Genomic DNA, 25,426 nt, shown 5'->3' with positions numbered 1-25,426 from the left:
ATATTTTTCCCCAACCCATCTTCACCTGATGTCAATCAAAACACATTGTTGGCCATTTAGCTTTTAAAAAATGCAATATGCTTGTGCACATACACCAGTTACTTTATGTACAATAAAGGAATAGGGAAGGGGAAAATGAAAAGAATAGAGAAAACTGTACTGTAGTAGTCAGGATGCGGTTGAACCAAATTGCAGTTTGTAACTGAGAATGTCATCTTGGTCTATAATAACAGAGTTCTGGAGTAAAGTAGCAGATTCCCTCTTTAGTGGACACCTCCTGTCTGCTGTTGGAACACATCAATTGTATCTTCATCCTTCATTTCCAACCATGTGGGAGTGTCTGTTTCATTGATTGGCTGCCCATCAAATCAGAATCTGATCTGCCTCATTGACAAACCCTGTCGTTCACAATAGGCTTTCAGTAGTTTACTAAGTGGTGTATGCCTCTTAATCTTAAACTGCACCACAGAACCATCCCGTCCCGCCACCTTTAAATTTATGTATTGTTGTTCTCAGTCTTGACTCCTTCCTTAGGCTTTTCATCTGCCGTGGCAAACGTCTGAGTCTCCTCAGCTGCCACGTCACAAAAGAGGTACCAGGTTTGCACTGAACAAGCACACAAGCACCACCAGGAGTGGCAGAAGGAGGTGGCAGTGGTCTTAGCTGCTGATTTTTAGTGTTAAGAAATAGAGATGTTGCCAGGCATGGTGGCTCATGCCTATAATCCAGCCCTTGGGAGGCTGAGGTGGGTGGATTGCCTGAGCTGACAGGTTCAAGACCAGCCTGAGCCAGAGCGAGACCTCATCTCTAAAAATAGCTGGGTGCTGTGGCGGGCACCTATACTTCCAGCTACTTGGGAGGCTGAGGCAAGAGAATCACTTAAGCCCAGGAGTTTGAGGTCGCTGTGAACTATGATGCCATGGCATTCTACCAATGGAGACAAAGTGAGATTCTGTTTGGAAAAAAAAAAAAAAAAAAAAAAGAAATAGAGATGTCCTAAATAAGCCTAAAATCAATACTGATTTGATAAAGTAGTGTTAAAATATATTCTTGCTAGTATCTTTTTTTTTTTTTTTTGGAGACAGAGTCTTACTATGTCGCCCTCGGTAGTAGAGTGCCGTGGCATCACAGCTCACAGCAACCTCAAACTCTTGGGCTTAAGAGATTCTCTTTCCTCAGCCTCCCGAGTAGTACAGGTGCCTGCCACAACACCCGGCTATTTTGGTTGCAGTTGTCATAGTTGTTTAGATGGCCAGGGCAGGAATTGAACACACCACCCTCAGTGTATGTGGCTGGTGCTGTAACCACTGTACTATGGGTGCCAAGCCACTTGCTAGTATCTTTAATTGAACATGTTTCAGTCAACTATAAGATAGCACTTTGTGTCTTAATTTTTAATATCAGTTTAAAAGCATTTGAAATTATATATTAGAAAAAAGTACGATTTATAAAAACAACTTTGCCTTAAAGTGATGAGCACAATTTCTTGACAGTATTGTCTCCGGGGGTCAGAGAAAATTCCATGTGGTAGTGTTGTAGTCAGATAGTCCTATGTTCTAAAGTCAACTCTTTCTCACTTTTCATTCATTCACTTACTCAAAAAATAAATACTGAATGCCCATCACCTGGAAAGCACTATACTAAGTCCTAAGAATACAGTGGTGGGCAAGAAGATAAGATTCTGGCTCTCATGGCCCTTATAGACTATTGGGAGAAAGAGGCAATGAAGAAGTAAATAAATACTGTAATATATGTCTTGAAGAAATTAATAAGCTGCTATGATAGAGAAACCCTTATAAACTGTAAGAGTTGTGATGGAAGTTCTCTGATGGTGACATTTAAATCCAAGAACTTAAAGTGGCAATCATTTCTGCAAAATGGAGATTTGGGGAGAGGAAGATTATATCTTAATTACTGTGAGCTTCAGTTTCCAAATCTGTATGATGGAATTAACAATTTGAAGAATATATAGAAAGCAACAAGCACATGGCAGAAGCACTAAAAAATTTGGACACTGGCTTCAAAGCTCAGGAAGGGGGCAAATAAATAGATGGTTTGAAGGAGAGGAGCAAGGTCAACCTCAAAACCACAGTTCTGCATTTCTCTTTTGCCTAGTGGTACATATGGACGATGCCACAGATCTCAGGAGCAAGAGCTCTGAACTAATGCTGCTTTGAACTGGGGTGCATACTCCTAGAGCTGTACTAATTTAGAAACTGCTGTTAATGATGAACCATATTGATTGCGTATTAATCGGGAAGTAGGTGGGTGCTTGAAATCGATACTTGGCTTTTATTTTTTTTTAACTTTTTATCCTTATAGATAAAGCAGGGAGTATAATCTTCAGAAAATTTTCATCAAGTTCTAAGTGTGATCCTTTTAAATTAATATTATTAGGATCCTAATAAGAAAAATTAAGTATGATAAGTTGGTGCTTTTATAGTTGGAAGGTAGAATTGGAAAGTAGTAGACATTTTCAAAATTTCTCCTAATCTTGAGCTAGTCAAGACACATTTTCCTTACAAATAAGTCCATAAACTTTGTTTGAGAGAGAACCATGGGCAGAAGCCACTTACCTCCAGCTCCTTAGAAGGAATTCCTTGATCTAGTAAACCCCGCAACATTCGAATGACTGATTTCAACTTGGCACCAGTGTATTTACCAGCTGGAAGCACTTTGATGACAGGGAGAGCAGCGAGCTCCTCGTTTGTCAGAAAGGGGTGATCTAACAGAAAGACAGCAGCAACTGATTCTTAAAAAACCATTCCCTCCAAAACATACTTGACTGATACATGAAATGACTTCAGCTACTCTCACCTTATCTATTTTTAAAAAGGGGGAATCTTTAAATATGACAGAATTAGATTAGTAAGGCAATAGGAGTAACAGGTATGCTGACAAACACAATCAACACAGGGAAATCTTTGCTGTGACATGACTTGTATACTCAATTTTTAATTTTTTTTTTAGAGACAGAGTCTCACTATGTTGCCCTCTGTAGAGTTCTGTGATGTCACAGCTCATAGCAACCTCAAACTCTTGGGCTTAAGTGATTCTCTTGCCTCACCTTCCCAAGTAGCTGGGACCACAGATGCTTGCCACAATGCCTGGCTATTTTTTGGTTGCAGTTGTCATTGTTGTTTAACTGGCCCGGGCCAGGCTCAAACCTGCCACCCTCAGTGTATGTGGCTGGCACCATAACCACTGTGCTATGGGCGCTGAATCAATGTACCCAACTTTTAAGGAGATAATACACTGGCTGTTCAGAAGTTCTTAAGGCTTTTGACTCTTATTTATTTATAGTTTCTAAAGGAGTTTATATTGCTCCTTTTTACTTCTCTTGACTCAGATGGCATTGTTATAATGAGGAAAATAGCCCTGTTGTTATTTTGTACTTAAATTAGCTTCTATCCACATGGGAAAAGATGGAGAGAGAGACTTCAGAAATTTCTTACCATGGAAGATTGCTCTAGGAACAATGATTTCTCTCCTCACCACCCAACTTTGGCACTCAGTGCTGGCAGCTCTGGCATTTGATAGTTTTCTCCAAGCAAATGAAAAATTCCCCTGGGTTCTTCAGGAGTTGAGTCAAATAAGTATCTTAGAAGAGCTATGGGTCTAATCTAGTATCTGCTCTATGGAAATGACTTATAACAAAAGGCAACTATTATCCTAGAAAAAACTAGAAGGAGAAAGTTTTTGCTAGAGCCTGCATAAGCATAGTTTTAATTTTGTCTGTTAGTTGATTAAAGCGTTTTCTTTCTTATGTCACCCTCGGTAGAGTGCCACGGCGTCACAGCTCACAGCAACCTCAAACTCTTGGGCTTAAGCAATTCTCTTGCCTGAGCCTCCCAAGTAGCTGGGATTACCTGGCCACCACAATGCCTGGTTATTTTTTGGTTATAGTTGTCATTGTTGTTTGGCAGCCCGGGCTGGATTCGAACCTGCCAGCTCTGGTGTATGTGGCTGGCACCCCAGCCGCTTGAGCTACAGGTGCCGAGCCTGATTAAAGCATTCTGAAGATGCAGCTAATGTTAGGCAACAATGATGCTAGGCACTGTGGTACAAGACACATTAAGAAGTTTAACATGTAGCTGGGACAAAGGCTAGTTGGAAATAAAAAATTCACTCATATGAAATGACTGTCAGCTTTTGCAGCTGAGATAAATTGAATGCAATAGGAGCTCAAAGCCTGGATAGATGAGTATTTGTTGCATTGCTGGGCAAGAACACCATGCATACACTAACAGTCTACCTAAGTCAAGGAACGTTAATTCAACTTTGTTGATTTCTTTTAAAAACAAACACTTCAGAAGACAAAACCATGTTCTTTGATTACATTAATATAACATTTCCTTATGCAAAATAAATAAAACACTAGGTAGAATTTTATTTACTCTCTGGCTAAGTAATAAAATGAAAAGGCAGTAATAGAACAGACCAAATCTTAATCTCTTGATCTTAAAAGGTGAGGTTGGGAATTTAAGGATAATAATAATTCTGTATCTTCGAGCTATTCTATTTTACTATAAATAAAATGTGCCCCTTGACTTCTCATTCCAGGATAGGAAAGTTGTGAATTCATGTTTCCACTGAAAGTATTTAAAATTTATTTATATGTTTTACTCCCAGTCACTGAGAATTTTAGGCTTCCAGTAATATTTAGTCATATCAAGGAATGTTGATGTTTGTCTAAGTGATTTAACCTTCTGTGCCAAATAATGTACACATATGTTAGAATATCAGATACATATAATTCTGAAAATTATCATTTTTAAACATTTAGCTTTCCTATCCATAGTTTTTGAGGAAAAAACTGCTAATAAAGTTCTTGCCTTTATCAGAATCTTCGTGGTTTGTTCTCTCTATTGGCAATTCATCACTTCCCCGTGTTACTTCATCATCATCGGTCTTCCTTTCTTGGGATTTCTGAATTAAGCTATGACAACAAAACGTATTTGTAATATTTTGTCCATTTTTGTCCTCAAAATAAACTTAAATATTATGGCCTTGAATTACTTTCTCTACAATTGCTATAGTATTTTAAAATAGATTATTCGATTAAAAAAACCAAATCCACAATTCTTTTTTTATTTATTTTTAATTTTTTTTTTTTATTGTTGGGGATTCACTGAGGATACAAAGAATCAGGTCAAATCCACAATTCTTTCTTTCTTTTTTTTTTTTTCTTTAGAGACAGAGTCTCACTATGTCGCCCACAGTAGAGTGCCGTAGTGTCACAGCTCACAGCAATCTCCATCTTCTGGACTTAGGTGATTCTCTTGCCTCAGCCTCCTGAGTAGCTGGGACTATAGGCACCCACCATGACACCCGGCTACAAATCCACATTTTTTTTTTTAATTAAATCATAGCTGTGTACATTAATGCAATTGTGGGGTACGATGTGCTGGTTTTATAGACAATTTGAAATATTTTCATCAAACAGGTTAACATAGCCTTCATGGCACTTTCTTAGTTGATGTGTTAAGACATTTGTATTCTACATTTAGTAAATTTCACATGTACCCTTGTAAGATGCACCGTAGGTGTGGTCCCACCAATTACCCTCCCCGCTCCCTTCTCCTCCCTATCCCCTTTTCCCATATTCTTGGGCTATAATTGGGTTATAGCTTTCATAGTAGGGCTGGTTTCATAGTAGGGCTGAGTACATTGGATACTTTTTCTTCTTCTTCTTCTTAACGTTTATTGTTAGATGTAAATTGAACTGAGGAACAGAATAGTTTAACACGGATTTAAATTTACCCTCAAACAGATCCTAAGTCTTTAAATGTTAGACTGAAGGAGTCTTTTTTAGGATGGAGAAGGTGATAGTTTTGTTTCCATCTTTCAATGTGGATAAGAGATGATAATTGTATCTGAGGATAGCTCTCCCTCCTTCCTTTCAGTAGCTGCCTGAATTGCATCATATGGATGCAACTTACTTTATTTAAAGAAGTCCCTGTGGATGAACACAATCTTTTGCTGCAACTGAAAGCCAGAAGGACACTCCTGTCCCTGGGCACTCACTTCATGTAATGCAAGTCTGTACAGTTCTCACTGTTTTTTCTCATTCTTTTGAACAGCTGCTTAGTACACAGCAGATGCCATCCCTGGTGAAGGTAGATGGCTAGAAAAGAGAAACTAGGTGGGAGTTCAGTTCTAAGGGAGATGAAAAAGGATTATGGAAAAGCCTGAATGCATTTTTCACTTTCTGATACTCAGGAGAACAAAGCAGAGTGCATTGAGGATGTTAGTACACCATCAAGGCAGGACATGGACTAACACTCCCAAAATGTCAACCAGGCAGCAATTACACTGCTTTTGTGATGGATGTTTCTCTCTACTCCAGCTCACCGGGGGTCACAGTGAACACTTAATCTGCAAACTCTGCATACATGAGGTTGATTCTATTTTCTACACTTGATCTTAGCCAAAAGGCTTACAAGCAATAATGATTCTATTTTCTAAATAACCATCCCTTGGTATCTGCATGGGATTGATTTCAGAACTCTTGGTGGATACCAAAACCTGTGGATGCTCAAGTGTCTGATATAAAAGAGTGTAGTATTTGCATATACATATATACATAGATCTTCTCAAATACTATAAATCATCTCTATATCACTTAATATCTAATATAATGCTTTATAAATATTAATAGTTGTTATACTGTAATGTTTTTATACTGTATTATTTTCTACTGTTATAGTACTTTTAATTTTTAAAATTTTATCTTTGTTTTAATATCTTAATCTGAAGTTCATTGAATCCCTGAAGGGCAGCTATCCTTTGTTTGCAAGATGTATTCTGAAGGGCCTTCGATCACATTCCCTTTTATCTCATTCTTTTGGACAGCTGCTTAGAATTTCATTGCATGAGTACCTCCCTAATTTGTTGTCTCTATTAGGGTATTACAAACTGTTTATAGTAATACTCTAAAAGAATATTCTCTTATAGAAATGTCTTTTCACATATATGGGAGTGGGTTGATTCTTAGAAATAAAATGGCTAGGTTGAAGGAGATACGCCGCATTTCTTTGAACCTATGACCCCTATTATTGTAAGATATGTGATTATTTTGTTTACATCAAAAAGAAATAACATATAAGACCCTTCATAATTTTAGAGATGTTAGAACAAAAAAGTCCATCCAAAAATTAATAATGTGCAAAAAATTTATATTTTAGTAGTGTTTTCAAGTGCCTCCCAAAGAGATTACACTAATTTACTCTTTCTTCCTCTCTCCTTGCCCAACAAAGCATAAGAGGTCCCTGTTAATTGATACCTCTTTTGGATATTTGCTAATTGTTAGGTATATGCATTCCTACATTAATAACATATACCCCCTGTCTAACTTAGTCAAAAATTCACTGTCAATTTGCTTTTCTAAAAAAATGCAAATAGCACCTTTTGACTATCAGATTATGATCTAATATGAAGTAAAATTCACATACAATCACTTTTTTGGGTCAACTACATATACATAAAACCTTTCCTGGATATACAAGTTTACTAAAAAGATCTCATTTTATATTAGAAACTGCCAAAAGAAAAATTTTTGTAGGTTTTTAAAAAGTTTCTAACCTTTGGTTTTATTTTGTTATTAATGAAAATTAAAAATTTAAGAGGATAATTACTATCATTATTGTTTTTGGCACATTCCTGTTTAGACCACTCTTACATTTTTTCCCCCATGATTAAGAGATAATTGCTAATTGTATAATAAACACATTTTTACATGTCAGTAGAACCTTTTTGTAAAAAAATTTAAAACATTCTGAATAGTCAAGCATACTTCTATAATTTACTCAATAATTAATTTTATTGGAAAAAATGGAAATGTAGAGAGAATTTTGGGGAAAAAAGATAAGGGAAATGTTATAGACACTTTGAAAAATTATTTTCTTACCTTTCACTTTTTACGTTTTCTTCACAATATTCTTCACAGCCATTCATTTTGGTAGACTACAATAAAGAGAAATAAAAATCAAATTAGTCCATTGTAACAAAAAAGACAAACAACCTCATGTTTAATTTTTTCCTGTGTATCATTTCCTATATTTACTCTTACTGCTCAGCCTCATATCACAGACACATGACATTCAATTTAATATGTATTAGTTAATATTCAATTAATACTCCAAACAGTGACTGAGGCCTCTTCAGTGGCCTAGGAATGTTTGTTGGTCCTGCTTAGTCATCTTCACACTCAACTTTTCTTTCCCTCTCTCCTTCCCTTCCCTCTCTCTTCTTTCTCTTTGTCTCTCTCTTTTTCTTTTTTTTTTTAAGACAGAGTCTCACTCTGTCACCTTGGGTAGAACGCTGTGGCATCATGGTTCACACAACCCCCAACTCTTGGGCTCAAGCAACCCCCAGTAGCTTGAGCCTCAGCCTCCCTAGTAGCTTGGAACATAGGCGCCTGCCACAACACCCAAATAGTTTTTCTATTTTTAGTAGAGACAGGGTCTCACTCTTGCTCAGGCTGGTCTTGAATTCCTAAGCTCAGGCAATCCACCTGCCTTGGCCTCCCAAATGGCTAGGATTACAAGTGAGAGCCACTGTGCCTGGCCTTTGGCTTTCTTTTCATTTCTTATATAAGAGATTTTAATAATAAAGTGTGGTAAAGAGAAAGCAAGAAAACAATCAGAATTAATAATTATTCATATTTGTACACTTGGCATAACTTTTATACTACTTTAATTTTAAAATCTGAAAATGGCTCTCAAGAAAATCTTGGTAGTTTCAAATGTGTTAAATTATTATCAAAGATCAATCAGTTCACACTTCAACTGAGTATGAGTTCAGTTCAATGCACTTCAACTGCATTTCAGAGATCCAATGCAGCAGGAGCAGTTTACTATTATTAGGTGATCAAGTTGTGTTCTTAAATGGTCTGTAAATTATACATTTCAATGTTTAGCAGGATAAATTATCTTAACAAATATGACATTCTTTTGTTTTATAGCCCTGAAATATCTGCCCCCTGTCTACCTCTATAATATCCTCTTCACTTGCTAGGCTTCAAATCCATGGGCTTTTTAGTTCTTCAAAATTATTCATCTTTTCCTACCACAAAGCCCATCTGATGGTGGATACTTTATTTTTACTCAATCTAAGTGCTTTTTCTTCCTGAGGATGTTCCCTACCCAAACAATCTAAAGTAGGTATCCTTGGCTATTCTTTTTTTGTAGCACTTTATAAAAACCCCAAACTTCATAGACCTTATCATAACTTGTAATAAATTACATATTTATTTGTGTTTGATTTTTCTCTTTTTTTCTCCATTAGAGTGTAAGCTTCATGCTACTGAGTACCTATCTGTGCTTATGCAGAAGCTTATCTCACTTCTTAATGAGTGATACCTTTATTATGACTTTTCAGTTATTGACTTTTACAGTTAAAAGGTATCTATAATTAAGTTATCCTCATAACAATTTTAATTTATTTGTAGTAAAGGGAGGACTTGTATGGTGAAAGGAAAAAAGTAAGTTGTTTTTACCAAATGACAACTAAAAGAAAGCTTCTTATACTTCATCTATTTTGTGAAGCTGATTATTTTAGTTGAGGTTCAATTTTTTTTTCAAGTAAAGGCATTTGGATTTCTTATTCCCCATACAGTCCTGCTCTAAGAATCTAATAAGTGTGCAATGATTTTGAAATGCACCAAGAGTCTCACTTTATCGCCCTTGGTAGAGTGCCATGGCGTCACAGCTCACAGCAACCTCCAACTCCTGGGCTTAGGTGATTTGCTTGCCTCAGCCTCCCAAGTAGCTGGCACTACAGGTGCCTGACACAATGTCCGGCTATTTTCTGTTGCAGTTTGGCTGGGGCCTCGGTACACGGGGCTGGCACCCTACCCACTGAGCCACAGGCACCGCCCACGTGTCATATATTTTTAACATGAAAATTTTAATAAGAGAATTATTAAATGAAAGTGATGAGGTAAAACACAATTGGAAATAAGCTATAGCGATACTTGCATTATCTAATTCCCACTATTTTTGCAAAGTTCACCTGTGTATTGGGAGAGGGTTGGGTTAAGAAGACTGGCCTTCATTCTTTCCTTATTCTGGATTGTAGGCTTTTTGGAAGAGCAGAAAGCTGTGGTACTGCCTTACGGAAATGATATAAGATTTTTATCATGGCCAGCCCATTTAAAGGTTTATAATCCTGCAGCTCAAAGAATCCAGATCTAGCAACTTGACAGTAGAGAAGATATCTCTTGGATCTAGGACCAGCTACATAATTTGTAGTGCACAGAGCCAAATGAAATAAAAGCTCTTTTGTTAAAAAATTTATAGGGCTCTTCTAATCATGGGTGTCTGTGGGATTACACTGTTGAATGCACAAATTACTAGCTCTTTCTGGATCCTACAGTCAAGGCATGATTGTCCTACAGGTGACGGACAGTCACAATAAGTTTTGCATTATTCTTTGATTAAAAAATTAAAAGCATTAACCCACCTCCGCCCCCAGAATTAGAAATAACATAGGAAACATTATTTCAGCAAAATGATGCCTTATCTTTGGAGGACATGTCTTTCTTCTCTTCATTAAGTCAGTAAAGTCATGTGGCTAGAGCTGTGAAAGGACCAGTTTCCTTGGCACAGAAGTCACTTCATGAGCTAACCCCTAGCTTTTAAGATACCATGTAATCCCTTCTTGTAATGATTTAGTGCCCTGATTGCTCCAGGCTGATACAGGCCTTTTTTAAAACAGTGCCATAGCATATAATGCTGTTTCCCATTTTAACTCGCCTATCAAATACCTTCAAAATGATAATCCAGGACTTTTTGATAATTTTATTCACTACTCCTGCGTAGCTCCTACCATTTCTCTTATTTTTATAAGCCCCTTTGAACTTTATATATACATTTAATAGAGAATATATTTTCTATAGCTTTTAAAAAGTTGCATTTACTTATTTACGTGTGTACATTTCCCAAGTACACATGATTTCTGACTATAAAAGCACATTTAGGACAGTAACCTTGACATCTCTTCTTACCCTGTCATTCCCAGCAAAATAAGTCAGACAAATTCAATAACAGCTGAATGAATAGGTTTGAAACTACAGATAATGATTTATAATAATGTATGTGATTGGCATTCATTTGATTGGCATTAAATAAGACATTGACATTAAAGTACTTCACTAAGAAATATAAAGTGTAGAGACAATCATGATATAGAATGACAAATACAAGGAATATACATCTATCAGAGGAACAACCTTTCTTTTCTAAGAAGATATTCCTATATTTTTGTGATGAAACTTTCAGGGTTATAGAATAGACTGTTAGAACCAATTCAGTTGATAATTTACAATTTGTTTAGGGTGATCCCCAAGTGATATACTTACAAAAAACTAAGCTATTTTCAGAAGTTTTAAAGAATTCTTAAAACTTGCCAGTACTAAAATGTAGGTAATAGTCTCAAAATACAAGATGAAGGGCGGCGCCTGTGGCTCAAGGAGTAGGGTGCCGGTCCCACATGCTGGAGGTGGCGGGTTCAAACCTAGCCCCGGCCAAAAACCACACACACACAAAAAATACAAGATTAAACACAACATTATTCCAGAATACTAGCTCTTCCTTTCAGCTATGGAGATTAATCTTATTTGTCTCGTTTGATTTGTCTGCTGAAGAATATTGCCATAGCTATTTAAACATGTTTAGAATTTGATACAAATGAAACCTTTTCATGTTTTTTTCTAAGTACCATTTTGATTTTTTTTTTTGATTAACTGGTGTGTATTTTATTTTGTATATGACACAATCACAGGTCTACATGGATAATATCTTGCTATTATTGTTTGACACTTGAATCTCCCTTTTTTCTGCATTTAGTAAGTTTTGCCTGTACCCATTCTAAAATGCACCATAGGTGTGGCCCCACCCATTACCCTCCCTTCATCCTAACCTCCCCTCTCCCTTTCCCTTCCTTGGCCCTTTCCTCATAGCCTTGTGCTATAGTTGGGTTATAGCCTTCATGAGAAAGCTATAAATTAGCTTCATAGTAGGGCTGAGTACATTGGATACTTTTTCTTCCATTCCTGAGATGCTTTGCTAAGAAGAATATTGTCCAGCTCCACCCATGTAAACATGAAAGAGGTAAAGTCTCCATCTTTCTTTAAGGTTGCATAATATTCCATGGTACCACAATTCGCTAGTCCATTCCTGGGTCGATGGGCACTTGGGCTTCTTCCATAACTTAGCAATTGTGAATTGGGCTGCAATAAACATTCTGGTACAGATGTCTTTGTTATATTGTGATTTTTGGTCTTCTGGGTATATACCTAGTAAAAGAATTATAGGATTGAATGGCAGGTCTATTTTTAGGTCCCTAAGTATTCTCCAAACATCCTTCCAGAAGGAACGTATTAGTGTGCATTCCCACCAGCAGTGTAGAAGTGTGCCCTTTCCTCCACATCCACGCCAACATCTCTGCTTTTGGGATTTTGTTATGTGTGCTACTCTTACTGGGGTTAGGTGATATCTCAAAGTAGTTTTGATTTGCATTTCTCTGATGATTAAGGATGATGAGCTTTTTTCATGTGTTTGTAGATTGTGCATCTGTCTTCTTTAGAGAAGTTTCTCTTCAAGTCCCTTGCCCACCCTGAGATGGGATCACGTGTTCTTTTCTTGCTAATATGTTTGAGTTCTCTGTGGATTTTGTTTATTAAACCTTTATCGGAGGTATAACCTGCAAATATTTTCTCCCATTCTGAGGGCTGTTTGCTTGCTTTACTTACTATGTTCTTGGCTGTGCAGAAGCTTTTTAGTTTGATCAGGTCCCAGTAATGTATTTTTGATACTGCTTCAATTGCCTGGGAGTCCTCCTCATAAAATATTCACCCAGGCCGACTCCTTCAAGAGTTTTCCCTGCACTTTCCTCAAGTATTTTTATAGTTTCATGTCTTAAGTTTAAATCTTTGATCCAGTGAGAGTCTATTTTAGTTAATGGTGAAAGATGTGGGTCCACTTTCAGTCTTTTACTGATCGCCAGCCAGTTCACCCAGCACCATTTGTTAAATAGGGAATCTTTTCCCCACTGAATGTTTTTAATTGGCTTGTCAAAGATCAAATAACGGTAAGTAGCTGGATTAATCTCTTGGTTCTCTATTCTGTTCCAGTCATCTACTTCTCTGTTTTTGTGCCAGTACCATACTGTTTTGATCACTATCAATTTATAGTACAATCTGAGGTCTGGTAGCTTGATTCCTTCTGCTTTGTTTTTATTGCTGAGTAATGTCTTGGCTATTCGAGGTTTTTTCTGATTCCATATAAAACGAAGTATTATTTTTTCAAGACCTTTAAAATATGACAGTGGAGCTTTAATAGAAATTGCCTTGGAGGGCGGAGCAAGATGGCAGCCGAGTAACAGCTTCCTTGCATCTGGGCACGGTGACTTGGGGGAGATAGGACTCCAGGCATCTCTGGCTGGTGGGAACTGCCTATCATCACTCCTATGAGGATACGGGGAGTCAGCGAGAGACTTCTGGACCCCAAGAGGAGGACTAAAACAGTGGAAAACCGGCAAGTGGTCGTGTGTGTTCAATCTGTCTAAACCCGCCCACAACTGTAAGTTCAGTAGCAGCCAGACTGCAAACCAGAAAGGCCTTACCTGTGAACTGTTTTGATGTCCTTGGACTTGGCACTGAGTTGAACTGCCTTGGGGAAGGCCTGAGCGGGAGTGCAGAGAACTTTGGCCGTTGTCTAGGGCCCCAGTCTGAGCCGCTGAGCCAGATGGAGCTAATAGTGTTTGGCGGTGGGTCACATGGAACCATTGTCAGTGATCTGCCCCGGCAAGCTCCGCCCTCAGGGTTGCAGAGCTAGAAACAGGTGGGAGCTGGTAACCCAGCAACCAAGTAGCCTAAGGGTGGGGTCTGAGCCGCCTTGCAGCCCTAACCCTCAGGGGCAGAGTGAGACCGGTTTTGGCACACTGGGTAAGTGGATAGCCACTTCAGCAGTGATTCCAGCGAGAAAGCTGGGAAAGCTTCTGCTCAGCAAGTTTACAAGTTCAAAGTGCCTTTTAAGTGGGCTGAAGAGAGATTTAGGGTGTCTACCTGCTGGGGTTTGAGAAATCAGCAGCCTCCAGTCGTATCAGAACTGTGACTAACATCTCATACCCCAGAAGACCACGTGTTGCCCAGACAATATTCAAAAACATATACAAACTGCTTTGTTTTGGTTGTGTATTTTTTTCTTTTTTTTTTTGTTTGGTTGTTTTTTTTTGTTTATTTTCACGTTGTTGATGTTCTTTTGTTTTTTAATTTCAATCTTTTCCATACAGATCCCTTTTTCTTTCTCAATTTTTCTAGTTTAATTATAATTTCCCATTGCTGCCTTTTTTAATAACTACAACTTCATTTTTGCTAGTGTTTCTACCGCTATCATTTGGTTTTTCACCCAACTGTATCCCGTAAAGTTTTCTGTTTGCTTGTTTTGGTTTGATTTATAGCATTTTTGTCTTTCCTCTCTACTTGGTGGAGGTGGGGTACTGTGTCTGATCAGGTTAGCAAAGAGCTGCTGACCTCAAGGGAACCACCCAACTGGGCACCCCCAGAAGGTGGGGTTTTTTAAGGTTGTGTCAAAGTACCCTACTGTACACCTATATTGCCCTGTCTCCCTCTTTCTGTGCCTCTCTTCTTTTTGTCAATATTCCTTATCCCCAACCCCTCTCCTTTCTCTATCTTTCTTTTTTTTCTTATCACTCGGTCCTCCTTTCTTTCATCCCTTTTTTGTTCTTCAACCTTCTCACCCTTCTGGTCCTGTAACCCTTAGTCCACAGGCACAAGAACTTAAAGAGCAAGAGGAAGTGAAAGGAAAATTAGGGCAAGGAAACAGATAAAAGAAATCACTCATGAGGAAGAATCAGCAGAAAACTCCAGGCAACATGAAGAACCAGTCCAGAACAACCCCGCCAAGGGACCATGAGGTAGCTACTGCAGAGGATTCCACCTATACAGAAATGTTAGGAATGACAGAAAGGGAATTTAGAATACACATGTTGAAAACAATGAAAGAAATGATGGGAACAATGAAGGAAACTGCTAATAAAGTGGAAAATAACCAAAAGGAAATCCAAAAACAGAATCAAATCAGAGATGAACGATATGAAGAATATAAAAAGGATATAGCAGAGCTGAAGGAAATGAAACAGTCAATCAGGGAACTTAAAGATGCAATGGAAAGTATCAGCAACAGGTTAGACCATGCAGAAGAAAGAATTTCAGAGGTAGAAGACAAAGTTTTTGAGATAACTCAGATAGTAAAAGAGGCAGAAAAGAAGAGAGAGAAAGCAGAACGTTCACTGTCAGAATTATGGGACTTTATGAAGTGTTCCAACATACGAGTTATAGGAATTCCAGAAGGGGAAGAAGAATGCCCCAGAGGAATGGAAGCCATACTAGAGAATATTATAAAAGAAAATTTCCCAAACATCACCAAAGATTCTGACACACTGCTTTCAGAGGGATATCGGACCCCAGGTCGCCTCAACTCTAACTGAGCTTCTCCAAGACACATTGTGATGAACCTGTCCAAAGTCAAGACAAAAGAAAAGATTCTGCAAGCTGCCAGGAGTAAGTGCCAGTTGACCTACAGGGGCAAATCCATCAGAGTGACTGCAGACTTCTCTAATGAAACTTTCCAAGCAAGAAGACAATGGTCATCTACCTTTAATCTACTTAAACAGAACAATTTTCAGCCCAGAATTCTGTACCTTGCTAAGCTAAGCTTCAAAATTGACGGAGAAATCAAATTATTTACGGATATACAAACATTGAGGAAATTCGCCACAACAAGACCAGCTCTACAGGAAATACTTCAACCTGTTCTGCACACTGACCACCACAATGGATCAGCAGCAAAGTAAGAACTCAGAAATCAAAGGACAGAACCTAACCTCCACACTTATGCAAAAGATAAAACTAAGCAATGGACTCTCACCAAATAAGACGAATAGAATTCTACCACAATTATCAATTATCTCCATAAATGTTAATGGCTTGAATTCCCCACTGAAGAGACATAGATTGGCTGACTGGATTAAAAAACACAAGCCATCCATTTGCTGTCTGCAAGAAACACACCTGGCTTCAAAAGACAAATTAAAGCTCCGAGTCAAGGGTTGGAAGACAATTTTTCAGGCAAATGGAATTCAGAAGAAAAGAGGAGTTGCAATCTTATTTTCAGATACATGTGGATTTAAAGCAACTAAAGTCAAAAAAGACAAAGATGGTCACTTTATATTGGTCAAGGGAAAACTACAACAAGAAGACATTTCAATTCTAAATATTTATGCACCCAATTTAAATGCTCCCAGATTCTTGAAGCAGACCTAACTCAGTCTGAGCAATATGATATCTGATAATACCATCATAACAGGGGACTTTAACACAGCTCTTACAGAGCTGGACAGATCCTCTAAACAGAAATTAAACAAAGATATAAGAGATTTAAATGAGACCTTAGAACAACTATGCTTGATAGACGCATATAGAACACTCCACCCCAAAGATAAAGAATATACATTCTTCTCATCACCCCATGGAACATTCTCCAAAATTGATCATATTCTGGGACACAAAACAAATATCAACAGAATCAAAAGAATTGAAATTTTACCTTGTATCTTTTCAGACCATAAGGCCCTAAAGGTGGAACTCAACTCTAACAAAAATGCTCGACCGCACCCAAAGGCATGGAAATTAAACAATCTTCTGTTGAATAACAGATGGGTGCAGGAAGAAATAAAACAGGAAATCATTAACTTCCTTGAGCATAACAACAATGAAGACACAAGCTACCAAAACCTCTGGGATACTGCAAAAGCAGTTTTGAGAGGAAAATTTATCGCTTTAGATGTCTACATTCGAAAAACAGAAAGAGGGCACATCAACAATCTCACAAGAGATCTTATGGAATTGGAAAAAGAAGAACAATCTAAGCCTAAACTCAGTAGAAGAAAAGAAATATCCAAAATCAAATCAGAGATCAATGAAATTGAAAACAAAAGAATCATTCAGAAAATTAATGAAACAAGGAGTTGGTTTTTTGAAAAAATAAATAAAATAGATAAACCATTGGCCAGACTAACTAGAAATAGAAAAGTAAAATCTCTAGTAACCTCAATCAGAAACAATAAAGGGGAAGTAACAACTGATCCCACAGAGATACAAGAGATCATCTCTGAATACTACCAGAAACTCTATGCCCAGAAATTTGACAATGTGAAGGAAATGGATCAATATTTGGAATTACACCCTCTCCCTAGACTTAGCCAGGAAGAAATAGAGCTCCTGAACAGACCAATTTCAAGCACTGAGATCAAAGAAACAATAAAAAATCTTCCAACCAAAAAATGCCCTGGTCCTGATGGCTTCACTCCAGAATTCTATCAAACCTTCAAGGAAGAGCTTATTCCTGTACTGCAGAAATTATTCCAAAAAACTGAGGAAGAAGGAATCTTCCCCAACACATTCTATGAAGCAAACATCACCATGATACCAAAACCAGGAAAAGACCCAAACAAAAAGGAGAATTTCAGACCAATCTCACTCATGAATATAGATGGAAAAATTCTCAACAAAATCCTAGCCAATAGATTACAGCTTATCATCAAAAAAAGTCATTCATCATGATCAAGTAGGCTTCATCCCAGGGATGCAAGGCTGGTTTAACATACGCAAGTCTATAAATGTTATCCACCATATTAACAGAGGCAAAAATAAAGATCACATGATCCTCTCAATAGATGCAGAAAAATCATTTGATAAAATCCAGCATCCTTTTCTAATTAGAACACTGAAGAGTATAGGCATAGGTGGCACATTTCTAAAACTGATTGAAGCTATCTATGACAAACCCACAGCCAATATTTTACTGAATGGAGTAAAACTCAAAGCTTTTCCTCTTAGAACTGGAACCAGACAAGGTTGTCCTCTGTCACCTTTACTATTCAACATAGTGCTGGAAGTTCTAGCCAATACAATTAGGCAAGACAAGGAAATAAAGGGAATCCAAATGGGAGCAGAGGAGGTCAAACTCTCTCTCTTTGCTGACGACATGATCTTATACTTAGAGAACCCCAAAGACTCAACCACAAGACTCCTAGAAGTCATCAAAAAATACAGTAATGTTTCAGGATATAAAATCAATGTCCACAAGTCAGTAGCCTTTGCATACACCAATAACAGTCAAGATGAGAAGCTAATTAAGGACACAACTCCCTTCACCATAGTTTCAAAGAAAATGAAATACCTAGGAATATACCTAACGAAGGAGGTGAAGGACCTCTATAAAGAAAACTATGAAATCCTCAGAAAGGAAATAGCAGAGGATATTAACAAATGGAAGAACATACCATGCTCATGGATGGGAAGAATCAACATTGTTAAAATGTCTATACTTCCCAAAGCTATCTACCTATTCAATGCCATTCCTATCAAAGTACCTACATCGTACTTTCAAGATTTGGAAAAAATGATTCTGCGTTTTGTATGGAACCGGAAAAAACCCTGTATAGCTAAGGCAGTTCTTAGTAACAAAAATAAAGCTGGGGGCATCAGCATACCAGATTGTAGTCTATACTACAAAGCCATAGTGGTCAAGACAGCATGGTACTGGCACAAAAACAGAGACATAGACACTTGGAATCGAATTGAACACCAAGAAATGAAACTAACATCTTACAACCACCTAATCTTTGATAAACCAAACAAGAACTTACCTTGGGGGAAAGACTCCCTATTCAATAAATGGTGTTGGGAGAACTGGATGTCTACATGTAAAAGACTGAAACTGGACCCACACCTTTCCCCACTCACAAAAATTGATTCAAGATGGATAAAGGACTTAAATTTAAGGCATGAAACAATAAAAATCCTCAAAGAAAGCATAGGCAAAACACTGGAAGATATTGGCCTGGGGGAAGACTTCATGAAGAAGACTGCCATGGCAATTGCAACAACAACAAAAATAAACAAATGGGACTTCATTAAACTGAAAAGCTTCTGTACAGCTAAGGAGACAATAACCAAAGCAAAGAGACAACCCACACAATGGGAAAGGATATTTGCATATTTTCAATCAGACAAAAGCTTGATAACTAGGATCTATAGAGAACTCAAATTAATCCACATGAAAAAAGCCAACAATCCCTTATATCAATGGGCAAGAGACATGAATAGAACTTTCTCTAAAGACAACAGACGAATGGCTAACAAACACATGAAAAAATGTTCATCATCTTTATATATTAGAGAAATGCAAATCAAAACAACCCTGAGATATCATCTAACCCCAGTGAGAATGGCCCACATCACAAAATCTCAAAACTGCAGATGCTGGCGTGGATGTGGAGAGAAGGGAACACTTTTACACTGCTGGTGGGACTGCAAAGTAGTACAACCTTTCTGGAAGGAAATATGGAGAAACCTCAAAGCACTCAACCTAGACCTCCCATGTGATCCTGCAATCCCATTACTGGGCATCTACCCAGAAGGAAAGAAATCCTTTTATCATAAGGACACTTGTACTAGACTGTTTATTGCAGCTCAATTTACAATCGCCAAAATGTGGAAACAGCCTAAATGCCCACCAACCCAGGAATGGATTAACAAGCTGTGGTATATGTATACCATGGAATACTATTCAGCCATTAAAAAAAATGGAGACTTTACATCCTTCGTATTAACCTGGATGGAAGTGGAAGACATTATTCTTAGTAAAGCATCACAAGAATGGAGAAGCATGAATCCTATGTACTCAATCTTGATATGAGGACAATTAATGACAATTAAGGTCATGGGGGGGAAGCAGAAAGAGGGATGGAGGGAGGGGGGTGGGGCCTTAGTGTGTGTCACACTTTATGGGGGCAAGACATGATTGCAAGAGGGACTTTACCTAACAATTGTAATCAGTGTAACTGGCTTATTGTACCCTCAATGAATCCCCAATAAAAAAAAAAAAAAAAAGAAATTGCCTTAAAATTATATATTGCTTTGGGTAGTATAGACATTTTAACAATGTTGATTCTTCCCAGCCATGAGCATGGTATGTTTTTCCATTTGTTAATGCCTTCAGCTATTTCTTTTCTTAATGTTTCATAGTTCTCTTTGTAGAGAGAGAGTACTTTCACGTACTTGGTTAGGTATACTCCCAAATATTTCATCTTCTTTAGCAGTACTAGGTTATTGTTGGTATATATAAAGGCTACAGATTTATAGGTGTTGATTTTGTAGCCTGAGACATTGCTGTATTCCTTGATCACTTCTAAAAGTTTTGTAGTAGAATCCCCAGTGTTTTTCAGATATACGATCATATCATCTGTGCAGAGTGAAAGTTTGATCTCTTCTGACCTTATGTAGATACCCTTGATGGCCTTTTCTTCCCTAATTGCAATGGCTAGAACTTCCATTACAATGTGAAAGAGCAATGGAGACAATGGGCAACCTTGCCTGATTCCTGATCTAAGTGGAAATGATTTCAATTTAACTCCATTCAATATGATATTGGCTGTGGGTTTGCTGTAGATGGCCTCTATTGGTTTAAGAAATGTCCCCTCTATACCAATTTTCTTAAGTGTTCTGATCATGAAGGGATGCTGGATACTATAAAAAGCTGTTTCTGTGTCAATTGAGAGAATCATATGGTCTTTATTTTTTAGTTTGTTTATGTGCTGAATTACATTTATAGATTTACGTATATTGAACTAGCCTTGAGACCTAGGGATAAATCCCACTTGGTCATGGTGTATAATTTTTTTGATATGTTGTTGGATTCTGTTTGTTAGGATCTTATTGAGTACTTTAGCATCAATATTCATCAATGATATTGGTCTATAATTTTCTTTTTTTGTTGGGTCTTTCCCTGGTTTGCAGATCAAGGTGATGTTTGCTTCGTAGAATGTGTTGGGTAATATTCCTTCTTTTTCTATATTTTGGAAGAGGTTTAGTAACATAGGTACTAGTTCTTCTTTAAAGGTTTGGTAGAATTCTGACGTAAAGCCATCTGGTCCTGGGCTTTTCTTTTTAGGGAGATTTTATATAGTTGATGCTATTTCAGAACTTGATATAGGCCTGTTCAACATTTCCACTTCGTTCTGTCTAAATCTTGGTAGGTGGCGTACTTCCAGTATTGGTTGATTTCTTTCAGATTTTCATATTTCTGAGAGTAGAGTTTCTTCTAGTATTTGTTAAGGATTTTTTGAATTTCTGAGGGGTCTGTTATTATTTCATCATTACCATTTGTGATTGATGAAATTAGAGATTTTACTCTTTTTTTTTCCTGGTTAGATTGGCCAAAGGTTTATCTATTTTATTGTTCTTTTCAGATTTATTGATCTGTTGTATAATTCTTTTGTTTTCAATTTCATTTAATTCTGCTCTGACTTTGGTTTGGGGTTGGAGTGTTCTTCCTTCCCCAGTTGCTTGAGATGTCCCATTAAGTTATTTATCTCTTTCCGTTTTCTTGAGGAAGGCCTGCAGAGCTATAAATTTCCCCCTTAGGACTGCCTTTGCAGTATCCCAGAGGTTCTGGTAATTCATGTCTTGATTGTTGTTTTGTCCCAAAAATTTGGTGATTTCCTTCTTAATCTCGTTTAAAACCCATCTATCCTTCAGCATAAGGTTGTTTAGATTCTATGTTTTTGTATGGGTATGCAGGTTCCTGTTGTCATTGAGTTCAACTTTTATTCCATGATGGTCTGAGAAGATGCAAGGAATAATTTCCATTTTTTAAAATTTGCTGAGGTTAGATTTGTGGCCTAGGATGTGGTCGATTTTGGAGTATGTTCCGTGGGCCGATGAGAAGAATATGTATTCAGTTTTGTTGGGATGAAATGTTCTGTTAAGTCCAGATGTTGAATGGTTAAGTTTAAATCTAAAATTTCTTTGCCTAGCTTCTTTTTGGAGCATCTATCCAGCACTGCTAAAGGGGTGTTAAAATCTCCAACTACTATGCAAGTAGATGAAATGAAGTTACTCACGTCTGTTAGAGTATCTCTTATAAATTGCGGTGCATTCTAGTTGGGTGCATAAATATTAATAATTGAAATCTCATCATATTGAGTATTACCTCTAACAACTATGAAGTGTCCGTTCTTATCCTCCCTTATTTCGGTTGGTTTAAAGCCTATTGCATCTGTGAATAGGATTGCAACGCCTGCTTTTTTCTGCTTTCCATTTGCCTGGAATATAGATGACCATCTCTTCACCTTGAGTCTATATTTGTCTTTTAATGTAAGATGAGATTCTTATATGCAGCAGATATCTGGCTTGAGTTTTTGTATCCGGTCAGCCAACCTGTGCCTCTTTAGAGGACAATTTAAACCAGTCACATTAATTGAGAATATTGATAAGCCTTTCCAGAGTCCGGTGGACATTTTTAATCCTTTTGCAACTGTGGAAGTTGGAATTTGATCAAAATTTTCTGGGTAGGTTTACTTTTGTGGTGGAGGATTATACTGGTCTTTATGGAGGATAGGTCTGAGAATATCCTGGAGAACTGGTTTAGTTATGGCGAATTTCTTCAACATGTGAATGTCATTCAAGTATTTAATTTCTCCCTCATAAATGAAACTCAGTTTAGCTGGGTACAGGATCCTGGGTTGAAAGTTATTTTGTTTTAGGAGATTAAAAGTCGATGACCATCCTGTTCTAGCTTGAAAGGTTTCAGGAGAGAGATCTGAAGTTATTTTACTATTCTTTTCCTTGTAGGTGATGGTTTTCTTTCGTCTGGCTGCTTTCAGAATTTTTTCCTTCATATTAAGTTTAGTGAAATTGATTATGATGTGTCTGGGGGATGTCTGATTTGGGTTAAGTCGTGCTGGAGTTCTGAAACTGTCTGCTACGTGAATTTCAGAATCTCTTGGCATGTCTGGAAAGTTCTCCTTCATAATCTCATGGAGAAGAGACTCTGTGCCTTGTGAAGCCACTTCGTCGCTTTCGGGGATCCCTATAAGATGAATATTGGTTTTCTTCGAATTATCCCAGAGCTCTCTGAGAGAGAGTGATCTGTTTTTGTCCTCCATTTCTCTTCCTCTTTGAAGAATTTGGGAGCGTTCGAAAGCTTTGTCCTCAATGTTGGAAATCCTTTCTTCTGCTTGCTCCATTCTGTTACTGAGGCTTCTACTGTGTTTCTCAAATGTTTGATGGCTGCAACTTTTTGTCTCAATGTGTGAAAATCTTTGGTCATTTGGTCTTTGAATTTGTTGAATTCTTGAGATATCTTTTGGGTTACTGCTTGGAATTCTAATTCGATCTTATTTGCTATCCAGATTCTGAATTTGATTTCTGACATCTCAGCTATTTGTTTGTGCATGGGACCTTGTGCTGTGTCTACCCCATTGTTTCTTGAAGGAGTTAACCTACTCTGATTACTCATATTGCTAAAGTTTTTCTGTTGATTTCGCCTCATGATTGTTTTTCACTTTTGCCTCTGGCTGTCCTCAGAGTTGCGGAGGTGTCTCTCCAAGATTAGACCTCAGCGGGATCACTTTATTGTTGCTGGATCTTTGTAGCGAGTAACCCTGTGTAGTTCCTCTGGGGCTGCCCCAGCCAGGGAGTTCTGGCTGTGGAAGCAGCTCTGGAGTGTGACACACCTGGATCTAGCAACAGGGTGGGGAGTGGTGCACATGGTTCTGGGAGTGTCTGGCGCCCAGTGACTTTGGCACAGAGAGCCCAAGGCTTCAGCAGTCTCTGGCCAGGAGAAGGGCTCCACGCAGAGGCAGGGAGAGCTCTGGATGGCATGCAGCTAGCAGAGTCCCCTGGCCAGACGAGCAGGCCGGTGTGGAGGCAGGGAGCATACAGGAGGGAGGATGCAGGGTTGCATGGCTCCTGCAGTTCCTGGTCAGGGTGGGGGGAGGCCCAGGGGGCATGGGTCGTGGGTCATGGCGCAGCTCTTACTGAAGTCTGGGCTGGCGCTGATCACAGTCGCAGTGCAGTTCTTATGGAGGTCTGAGCGCTGCAGCTCTTATGGAGGTCTGGGCGGGTGCCAGTCGCGGTCATGTTGCAGTTCTTACGGAGATGTGGGCGGTATCTGAAGACTTTATACTCATCTGTGTTAGTTTGCTAAGGCTGCCATAACAAAGTAGTACAGACTGGGTACTGTAACAGAAATAACAGAAATGTCTTTCTCACAGTTCTGGAGCCTAGAAGTCCAGGACCAAGGTGTAGGCAGGTCTGTGTTCTTCTGAGCCTCTTTCCTTGGCTTGCAGATGGCGTCTTTCTCTTTGTGCCTTTACATGGTCTTTTCTCTGTGCAGGACTATCCCTGCAGCTCCTACCTGAGTGTCAGGTCAAGTATGTTTTTGAGAGCTGTGCTTCCCATCGTCTGCAGCATTTGACAACATCTCTCCTCCCTCACTTCCCATTTTGGTTTTTTTGAGACTGAGTCTCGCTTTGTCACCCCAGCTACAGTGCAGTGGCATCTTCATAGCTCATTACTAACATTCACTTCCTAAGCTCTAGTGATCCTTCAGCCTCAGCCTTCCAAGTAGCTGGAACTACAGGCATGTGCCATGATGCCTGGCTTATTATTATTATTATTATTATTTTGAGACAGACACTCAAGCTGTCACCCTGGGTAGAGTGCCATGGCATCACAGTTCACATCAACCTCCACCTCCTGGGCTCAAGCGATTTTCCTGCCTCCGCTTCCCAAGTAGCTCGGATTACAGGTGCCTGCCACAATGCCTGGCTATTTTTTTCTTTGCAGCCATCATTGTTGTTTGATGGGCCTGGGCTGGATTCAAACCCGCCAGCTGAGGTGCATGTGGCTGGCGCCTTAGCCGCTCGAGCCACAGACGTCGAGCCTTTTTTTATTTGTAGTAGAGATGGGGTTGCTCTTGCTTAGGCTGGTCTCCAATTCTTGAGCCCAAGTGATCTTCCCACCTCGGCCTCTCAGAGTGTTAGGATTACAGGCGTGAGCCACTGCACCTAGCCTTAATCTAAGTACCTTGTTACTCCTTTCCTAAATTTATTTTCTTACTTTCCTTGTTTTGCTTACCATTAGTTAAAATAGATTCTAAAGCAGAAGTCTCATTTATTCAGGTAGTTCTAATTTATTATTTGTAAGGATGGACAGGCTCAAAATGTATTCTCAATGCACAAACTTACAGGATGTAGCTGCACTTTCGTTGTAGGAAAAAATTATATGATATTCTCTAATAACTAGTAGAAATACTCTGTTTCCATGAAGCTTAGTTTTTAGATCTGTTCTGAATAATCTGACATGCTAATTCTTCTGTGTAATTTTTAGAATCATTTTAGCAAGTCATCCTGTTTTTCCTTAAAAAAATGTTGAAATATTTTATGAGACCATATTTAATTTGTGGGTCAATCTAGGGAGAATTTAAATTTTAAATTTTCTATCAAAGAACAAGAAATGTTTTTCCTAAATACTTCTTTTATATCTCTTTGT

At 38.3% G+C, this 25,426-nt stretch overlaps 1 protein-coding gene and 1 pseudogene across 4 annotated transcripts in view; both read right to left on the bottom strand.

The window, feature by feature from the left end:
• Nucleotides 1-25,426, bottom strand: part of PTPN13 (protein tyrosine phosphatase non-receptor type 13) — a 212,669-nt gene that overhangs the window by 11,117 nt on the left and 176,126 nt on the right. For all 4 annotated transcript variants that reach the window (XM_053600624.1, XM_053600841.1, XM_053600700.1 and 1 more), the window contains 3 exons: nucleotides 7,910-7,965; nucleotides 4,836-4,939; nucleotides 2,577-2,725 (listed from right to left, as the gene is read on the bottom strand). In XM_053600624.1, coding sequence (XP_053456599.1) covers nucleotides 2,577-2,725; nucleotides 4,836-4,939; nucleotides 7,910-7,965 — 309 coding nt within the window. The remainder of the gene's footprint in view (nucleotides 1-2,576; nucleotides 2,726-4,835; nucleotides 4,940-7,909; nucleotides 7,966-25,426) is intronic.
• Nucleotides 72-1,584, bottom strand: LOC128587662 (small ubiquitin-related modifier 2-like; annotated as a pseudogene).

Source organism: Nycticebus coucang, chromosome 1, assembly GCF_027406575.1.
Source record: "Nycticebus coucang isolate mNycCou1 chromosome 1, mNycCou1.pri, whole genome shotgun sequence".
Lineage (NCBI taxonomy): Eukaryota > Metazoa > Chordata > Mammalia > Primates > Lorisidae > Nycticebus > Nycticebus coucang.
Note: the sequence above shows the minus strand (reverse complement) of the source record. Positions and strands in the feature narration are given on the sequence as shown.